At 32.3% G+C, this 8,983-nt stretch overlaps 3 protein-coding genes across 4 annotated transcripts in view; 1 reads left to right on the forward strand and 2 right to left on the reverse strand.

Annotated features, from left to right (window-relative positions):
* Nucleotides 1–71: 71 nt before the first annotated feature.
* Nucleotides 72–2,332, reverse strand: LOC107484129 (sulfiredoxin, chloroplastic/mitochondrial). Of its 2 annotated transcripts, XM_016104746.3 has the most exons (5): nucleotides 2,196–2,332; nucleotides 1,916–2,088; nucleotides 1,308–1,341; nucleotides 857–950; nucleotides 72–738 (listed from the first exon to the last, which is right to left on the reverse strand). In XM_016104746.3, the coding sequence occupies exons 1-5, from the start codon at nucleotides 2,269–2,271 to the stop codon at nucleotides 723–725; spliced, it is 393 nt and encodes a 130-aa protein (XP_015960232.1). In that variant the 5' UTR covers nucleotides 2,272–2,332; the 3' UTR covers nucleotides 72–722. The 2 variants fall into 2 exon arrangements, with proteins under 2 accessions (XP_015960232.1, XP_015960233.1); XM_016104747.3 differs by lacking the exon at nucleotides 1,308–1,341 and having other exon boundaries at nucleotides 2,196–2,298.
* Nucleotides 2,333–2,451: 119 nt separating this feature from the next.
* Nucleotides 2,452–5,366, forward strand: LOC107484128 (14 kDa zinc-binding protein). Its single transcript, XM_016104745.3, has 6 exons — nucleotides 2,452–2,571; nucleotides 2,691–2,783; nucleotides 3,824–3,910; nucleotides 4,229–4,376; nucleotides 4,869–4,986; nucleotides 5,105–5,366. Exons 1-6 carry the CDS (start codon nucleotides 2,540–2,542, stop codon nucleotides 5,170–5,172), a joined length of 546 nt encoding a protein of 181 aa, XP_015960231.1. The 5' UTR covers nucleotides 2,452–2,539; the 3' UTR covers nucleotides 5,173–5,366.
* A 1,505-nt stretch (nucleotides 5,367–6,871) lies between these two features.
* LOC107484130 (probable arabinosyltransferase ARAD1) overlaps nucleotides 6,872–8,983 on the reverse strand; it is a 3,547-nt gene continuing 1,435 nt past the window's right edge. The window contains exons 2-3 of the mRNA XM_016104748.3: nucleotides 8,009–8,374; nucleotides 6,872–7,563 (exon numbers count right to left, since the gene is read on the reverse strand). Coding sequence (XP_015960234.1) covers nucleotides 7,387–7,563; nucleotides 8,009–8,374 — 543 coding nt within the window. The 3' untranslated portion in view covers nucleotides 6,872–7,386. The remainder of the gene's footprint in view (nucleotides 7,564–8,008; nucleotides 8,375–8,983) is intronic.

Below are 8,983 nucleotides of genomic sequence, written 5' to 3' on the forward strand. Positions count from 1 at the left end.
TCAAAAACACTCCCCCTTAAATCCGTTTTTGTGCACCGAATTACTGCTGCAGATTTTATTGCAAAGTTAACTGTAAGAGATTACCTTGTTCAGGTGGAATGATTTTATCCTTAAAATGAGTATACAATTGTCTAATAAAAAAAAAAATCTTCTTCTCCTTAGCCTTCATTCTCGTTTGGTCACACCCGAAAAAAAGGGCATGTATAAGTAACATATTTTGTGATAAACACTTGAACAGACATTGTTGCCGTAGTTGCACACTATTTCACCCATGCCTCTTCCTGTTGCCAAAGTCCAACTTGATAATTGTAGATGACTTCTTTCTCATTTCAGTTTGGCATGAATCTCTTTTTGCAAGGATTCTGGATATAACTTTGCCACTAATTGACTGATAGTCTAGCCTTATCTCCTTGGTGTTGTACACAAAATCATGACATCAGGAAATAACATGAAAAACCACTCCTACTCCTAACCCTTGCTCTTTTATTTTATTTTGTTTCGGACCAAATTGATAACTCATCTTTGAACTAAATAAAGAGTGTTACACTCTTGTTAATTAAATAAATTTCAGATCTCTATTTATTATATTTTATATCAATAGTGCATTGTCCTGTTTTTGCATTGTTCGTAAACATTACATATCGCAACACATTCACTGAAAACTGTCTTCAGAAGCAGGAGGGAGAGCTTCTATTACTTTGGAAAGTAATTCAATCAGTTATTTAGCGAAGATGATGCCTGCAGCATGATAGTAATAAAAAGTCTGTCAGGACAAGTCATGAATCTTATAAAGTTGAGCGAATGTTAGTTGAGAAAAGTTGGTTTCTGAATCTTTCCCTTAGTCCTATGAGCTCACCTTAGAGTCTCTTTTGTGCCGCGGCGTACTTTACAACGGATGGTAGGGAGGCCAAGGCGCTGGTGCGCTTCATAGCGGTGACACCCAGAGAAGCCTACAAACCAAAGAGGACATGCATATTCTGATTGTGTTTCCATTGTGACAAGGCATTTTTTACATCTTAGAAATATAAAATAAGGAATAAACTATCATTTTGGTATTCGAAAATACAATCTTTCTAGTGTAAAAAAATGATGGTTTATCCTGTAAAATAATCAGTCTTCCATGTCCATGGTAGATCTTTTCAACTCCACCATTCTTGTCTTCTTGTTTTGTTAATCCTTTCACTGTCTCTTATATATCTTAGATATAACATAAAAATTTCAGATACTATACACTATAATGTTCCCGCAGCACATTTCAGATGTGATTCAGGAGCATGCAAGTATTTCTCGCGGAGGAAAGCACGTACCGTAATAGACTCCGTCAACCTCTAGCACATCAATCTGTAGCATGCAAAAGGAACTTAAATTTGCAGCTGCACATCATATTTTATGAATGAGAAATCTATTTAATATCCAAGTCTCCATATATCAATGTACTTTGATGTGTTCTCATTCTTTCTTTCCTGTCCACTTCATTCCTTGGAACAGAAAATTCTTTTAAGAATTAAAGAATTTGGCATATGCCTAATTTTAACAATGCAATTTTTTTCAAACATGCTATGGATACATAAAAATTCAATCGCATAAAATATATGTTGGAGAATAAGATATACATATTGAAAACATATGAAACAATACATTTATATATATACAAATACAAATACATCGTGATTGATTTTTGATCTACACATATTATTTTTTATTTTTTATTTTTTATATTTTTAACCACAAAGAAGGCACAAATTCCAGGACAATTAGACTCCAATCCAAATTCCAAATGATATCCAATGATACCCCCATAATATATAAAAAAATCCAAAACCAACACAATAGCAAGCATATAAACTCCAATATCAACACACAAACTTTGACCAGTAATCTGCTAAACAAGGAGAAGCAAGTAGCGAATGCTTACAGGTACTTGAAGACCAATTTCACTGATACTATCCATAAGTTGTTGAACTTTGCTAGCATCATTTGATCTTGTCCTCATCAAAGGCCTTCTGATCTTATCAAGAGGAAGCTCCACTATCACTGGCCCCCCACCACCACCACCACTACTGCTTCCTAAACCTCCTGGAGGAGCCCCTGAATATTCAAATAAAAATAAATAAAAGTATTTTAACTTAGAATCTGAAAATAAAAATACAATTGAGATTTACAAAAACAGATAGAGAGAAAGATTTGTGGAACACCATTGGAACTGGATGAAGCAGACACAGTGAAGCTCCTTAATCTAATAGATGGAACCTGCAGAACAAAATTTGCCATTTTTCTTCTTTTTTGTGCTAATATTTTTCTTCTTTTTTTTCCTTTCCCCCCTCGCTCATGTGGTTCTATTTATAGTCAAAATATAAATTTAGAACCAGATAATATGAATGGCTAGATGAGAAGCATGACCCACCATTTTCAACGGCCAAGATGGTTCCTTTCACAAGCTATTTTGGATGGAGCTTGCTACAGAGAACAATAACTACAAACAACATTAGAAAGGTCAAAGATTTTATTTTTTTTGAACCCCATTTAGCTCATCGGAACCATGGCAGCACTGGTTCCTTTCTCTCTTCTTAGGTACACACAACTCACTCACTCACTCACTCACTCACTCTCAATTGTGTGTTACTATTGAATTCAGTGTGTGTGTTTGCGCAGTGATCAAAATATTAATTTTCCTTTTCTATGATTTGCAGGAACTATTCACCATTCATGTTAGCAAGGCCTTTTATTGTGAAGGGGTGCAACCTCAATTTCTCCAAGTCTGTTCTTCCTCTCCCATGTCGCAGGTTTCTTCTTGTTTCTCTTAATTTTTAATGTTGAAAGAAGTTAAAGTTTTCTTTTTTATGAGATGGGCAGTGCTTAAAACCAGAAAATTGTGGAAATTTGCTTGCGCAGTCACGGAATTAACAAATAGAGAAAGGGAATTTTGTCACAGTATCAGTGAAATTTTTTAGCATTAGTTGACAGTGTGACCTAATGATGATAATTTCCTTGGATAATTTACATTCAGTGTGTGTTTCATATGAGAGTAGAAAATGTAATCCACTTTGTTCCTCCTCCTGTTTTGACGATTTTGCGAAGAAAAGAAGAGAAAATCAGTGAAAACAGAAAATAAAAATAAAACTGGAAATAAAAATTCAAACCAAATGCACTCTAAGTCTCTGATTGAATTCTATTTTTATTTTCTTTAAAAGATTTTGTGAACAAAAACTGAAATGAAAACAAAAACCAAATATTTAGTTGATGCTCAACTCTATATATTTTACCATTGATTGAGAAAGTTGGCCCTAGCATGCAAACCAGGATACAATTACAATCATTGGTAGGAATAGGAATCTACACTCAACATTGTCAATTACGTTTTTCAATTGAGAGCATTCATTTCCATTCGAATTTGCAACTAATGGCTTAGTTATTGGTGAAAATGTGTTAGACTTTGCTTGGAAGGCTTTGAAAATGGTGTTTCAAACAGCATCACTCATAAAAAAGATTGAAGCTTTTCACCCTGAAATAAGCATTGGATTTATTAAATGGTGTCTCTTATTATATTAGCAAATATGCTTGTGTAACTTTAATCTCATCTTATAACTTTTGACATAATTTGTTGATAACTAGAATTGTTTTCATGTGATACATTATGTGGATTTATTTCTCCTCTTGTTTATTACTCTTTCTGTTGATAACTGTAAAATGCTATCTATGGCAAATGGATCAGCATGGCCGAATAAATTGATTCAAAAACATACCGAAAAGTGATAGTGATAGCGAAATATAAAGGCAAACGATGTTGTTGATAGATATTTCCTCACTATGATACTTATTACAGGTTGCCATTTAGTGCGAGGGCGACGCACGATGAACAAGCTGCAGCCAAAGCAGCTGCTGCTACTGCTGATAGTGGAGCTCCAACAATGTATCAGCATTTTACATGATACCACTACTGTAATCATTAAGTAGTTGAACAAATGCTTCTTATTCTGAATCATATTTGAAACTCTCTGAGGTTCAAACTCTTCAAAATCAAAGAACTTTTTGGAAGGAATTTTTGGAAAAGGACTGTAAATACAACCTATGAAAAGGCCTTCCATGTTTTGAACATGTTAGCTACTGGATTAAGTAGTTAATTTGCTACACATCAGGAATTTCTCATATCAAATTGTTACATAATTTCTTAATCATTTCATTCTTTTCTTTATTGTGTCTAAACTTTGTGGCATTTTCCTTCTTAAAGATTTGACAAGATAATCAATAAGGAAATCCCTTCCAGCATTGTGTATGAAGATGAAAAGGTCCTTGCATTTAGGGACATCAATCCACAGGCTCCAGTTCATGTTCTTGTCATTCCGAAAGTTAGAGACGGATTAACAGAACTCGCCAAGGTGACTAAACTTCCTTATCTGTATCTAATAAAGTTTTGCATTGTTAAGTATTCAGTTCCCGGCTTAAGCTTTTCTGTATCTTGTATTCATATGAAATTTTAGCCTTTGACGCTCTCTTCTAACCAATGATAAATACATACAAGAGTCAATTTCACACGTAAGAATTTGGGTATTGAAGTGAGTGTCATCCCAAAATCTAAGGATAATAGAATGGGTGTTTTCACGGAAAATACATGGTAAAGAAACATTTTCATAACCAACTTGGCTTGGTTGAGTGGTTAGCTCATTCATTCGCTTAAATAAGTGTTGGGGTTCGAATCTTGCCTTATATATGCAGCAACATATTGGCCAACAGCAAACCCTTTAAATGGAGTTCAAATTTGCAACAGATTAGTTTTTAGTCTGTCGAGTTAGGAAATACCGTGAGAAATAAAAAAAAGAGAGAAACATTTTCATTTGATGTAATAATCAAATATCTTTCATAACTTGCAGGCTGAGGCTAGACATGGAGAAATACTAGGTCAACTTCTATATGCTGCACGAATAGTAGCTGAGAAGGAGGGTATCCTTGATGGATTTCGTGTTGTCATAAACAGTGGTCCAAGTGCATGTAAAGCTTGTTTCTTTCTTGTGCAACTTTCCTCAGAATCTTTTTCACTTTTGCTCATTACAATTGTTAACATTTTTGTACACTCACATTAATAATCTCTTTTGTTTCTGATTATTAGGTCAATCTGTGTATCATCTACACTTACATGTCCTTGGTGGGAGACAGATGAATTGGCCACCTGGTTGAAGTCTCAAAAAGTAATCCTTCTAGAAACATAAAATTTTCCCATTTTATCATGTTAGCATCACTCATTTTCTGATGTATTTCACATTAACATAACATTTCATCGTGAGCTGTACTAAGGACACATGTCAATGTCATCCAACTCTAGAGAGAGTTGATATTTGCCCTTTATATTTATAAAATTGATTGCTTTTAGAGCTCAATGTTTAATTGAATGTAACTCAAAGAGTGTACATTCAAATTAGTTCCAAAAAAAATTTAGATCCAATACTTTAGTCTCTAACCATTTTTATGAAGTTCTTGAAAATTATTTTTGTCAGACAGATCGGTTCATTTGTCGTTTTCAATCAATTTTTTAATATGAATGTTAGACAAATAAATCTTTAATAAGTTTTATTATAAAATAATTAAATATTCAAAAAATACACTCTAAAATAAATTAGTATCCTTTCAAAATGATGTAAAGACTAATTTGTTCAATAAAAATAATTTTAAAAAATTTTTAGAAAATAAAAATTTATTGAAAATCAAAATATTTCATCTAAAATTTTTTAAAAATTAATTTAGTATTTATTCAAACTGAAATTATAAATTATAAATAATAAATGAAAAATAATCTGTTATAATGATCCTGAACTATTTTGTACAGATACACAAGCCAAATGCCAAATGTGTAGTAGTAGCTAAAGTATAATTTCGGTAGCATCTTCCATCACAGTCCACCATATCCATTAGATATAACTAGAATAAGAGTCATAATGTATTTTAATAAATATTATATTATTTTAATTTATTTATTTTAAAAAAAGGCATAGACATTTTATATTAGAATTATACAAAAATTACATCTTCATTTGTTACTTCTAGTTTTACATTTATTTTAGTTGTCATACTTTACCTTCTCATATAATGTTCTTTAGTTTGTAAATAATTAGAAAAAAATGAATAAGAATGAGAAACACAAAAAAAAATATAAAATTATAAATTAACTTTATAATCATATATATTTGAATATACCGAATAAAGAAATGTACCAAATTTGAACTTAGTAGATTAGAAAAAATGAATAAGAATAAAAAATACCAAAAACATAATATAAAATTATGAATTAATTTTATAATTATGATATATTTAAATATATTTAAAGAGAAAATGTGCTAAATTTAAACTTATTTGGAAGAATTTTCGTTAATTGATACGAGAGATTAAGAAATAAAAAGTAGTAAAATTCTTATATAGTATACATAAGTAGACCAAAAAATGTAGTAACAAGAATCTTCCTAGGTATAAGTTGTAAAATTTTAATATTTTTGTAACAAAAAATTTTTATAATTAACATTATTATGATATTTTTAATGTATATTTATTATATTTAATTAATACTTTTTGTTTTAATTGAATAATAATAGATATTTTTTTAATTTTTTAAAAATCTTTTACTAAAAGATTATTAGTTAAATTTTAAGTTTTGCCAAGTAATCAAAGTTGTTGATATAGTATCATTAGAATAGAAAACATGGCTTAAATTCAATGTAAAAGAAATTAGTATCAACTTTTATATAATAAAAATAGAAAACATTGATAGATAGATTCAAAATGGTTTTCATATGCCCAATAAGCAATATCATTTTACCTTAAAAAAATGAACAAATGCTATGCATACCAGTATACTTGCAACCAAAACAACAACAAAGCAGCCATGTTAATAAAGAATATATATAATTTAACTTTATTCTATATCCTGTACAATTCAATAAAGATACAATTTAATCTTTCCTTCTCAGGCTCATCTCTATGCGTATGCTAATATAAACCTTACGGAATCTACAACACAACGATTTAGTAGCATGGTACGTGACAACAAACTTTACCAACACTTCCATATATCATACACTCCAACAAACTTTACCAAGCCTTCTTATATATCACTCTGTTAGGCCCCACTAGCAGGTAAGAATTAATTAAAGAACAATGACGGGTGCATAAAAGTTATTCTCACAAATGCCTCACACAATAAGTAAGAGTAGCTGAGATTTTGGTGACACGTATAAAGTAGTAGTAACTTAAGAAAAAAGATACTCCTTTTATGCGAGGCTTCTGTGAGAAAACATGCATGCACATCGATCAGTTCACTTAATTAATGTTCTTAATCACCTCAAAATAAGCTTGCAGAACTGAGTCGTAGAATGCTAAACCCAATTTGTGTGAGAATAGGTTCTATAAGGTTCTAAAGGCGGTCTGGTTTGTACATATGCAAGAACAGTCAGCTTCCCTTTTTAACAACCTTTTCTCGCGGTTAATCATCAGTTTAATCAAGGGAAGCTTTTTGGAAACTTGGCGCCAAATTTCATTAACAGTCCCATCTGGTTCTTCATATTCAAAGTATCGCTTCACCTGAAAGCAGATAAATTAAGTTAATACCCTGACATAACACACACACACAAAGAAAAAGAAGAGGCAAAGAGAAAAAAAAGAGGGGGGGAGGATAAAAACAAATGTTAACTAGAACACCCTCCTATATTTTTTTTAAATAAAATCAAAATCAAAAGGAGGGATCAAAGCATGCAAGACAATTACAGTACATGACACAGATTCAAGGGTGTCCATGATTCATGATACACCTAGGATTTAGCCATCTAGAGGAGAAGCAATGAGGACCTATAACATTGATTCAAGTTTCTTACTCAAGTTTTATTTTGACAAATCAGTGAAACCCTCAAATTGTTACAGGTCTTGTGGGGGGGGAAGCATTCTTCTAATGTTCAAAAGGAATGTACCCTAATCAGAATTTGGAGCATAACAAGAAATTTATTGAGAAAATTATACCAGCACTACTAACCTCTTTCAATTCTTTCTGATATTTAAGGATCCTCTTAGGGGTCACTGCTCTCAACTTTGATACCAAATATCCTGGCTTTATAGAAGAATCAGTGTCCACAAATAAAGCAATCTTCTTATAGTCTATAGTATCTTCAAAAGGCAACTCGATATTATCACTGACAATCACTGGAATGCATAAGCTAACTATAGCATCAAAGAGTCGACAGGCTGATGGAGTATCTCCAGCAGGATGTAAACAGAACTTCGATGTGTGCATGCCTTGTGAAGCCGCCCGTCTACTCTCTCTGGATTGTGCTCCATGTTTTATTATGACATCCTCTTCCTTTTCAAGAACTTGAAAGAGTATATCACGAATTTTCCCTCCCTGTACAATATATAAGGAGATAAAATAATCAACACAACAAAATCCCTATTGTACGAGCGAGGCACCTGAATCAAAGGCAATATTCTGGTCATTATATGGAATAAAAAGCAACACTGTCACAGCACCAAGCACATGTTTTTATGACACCAACAACATACAACACCCAGAAAGTAGAAAATTACCCAAGTTTGTGTGTGTATCAGTTCAATTCAATTACCGTAATGTTAACATGAAGTTAAGTCTTAGAAGAACTTATATATGGTATGGCTCTAGGCTCCAAGCACCAAGAGTTTAAAGAGGTGCTTACAGATCATGCAGCCTCGCATTGGGAGCGGGAACTCTTATGACAAAACTATGAATTAGTATCATTTCCAGCTAGCTCCCATGAAGCAAAAGACAAAGTAATAGCAGTATGGTTTTTCCAAAGATACCAAAGAAGAAACATCAATGCAGAAAGAGAAAGAGAATTAGCTATGCAAAGAAGGTCTCTAAGGAGGATCCTTGGTAGATGCCAAAATCATCAAAGTAGCACTCTGTATCAAAATCATTACCCTTCCATTTGCCATCAAACATTTAGATTCATAGGCAACAGAAACTTTCAAAGGCTCA

Source organism: Arachis duranensis, chromosome 4 (genome assembly GCF_000817695.3).
Source record: "Arachis duranensis cultivar V14167 chromosome 4, aradu.V14167.gnm2.J7QH, whole genome shotgun sequence".
Taxonomy (NCBI): domain Eukaryota; kingdom Viridiplantae; phylum Streptophyta; class Magnoliopsida; order Fabales; family Fabaceae; genus Arachis; species Arachis duranensis.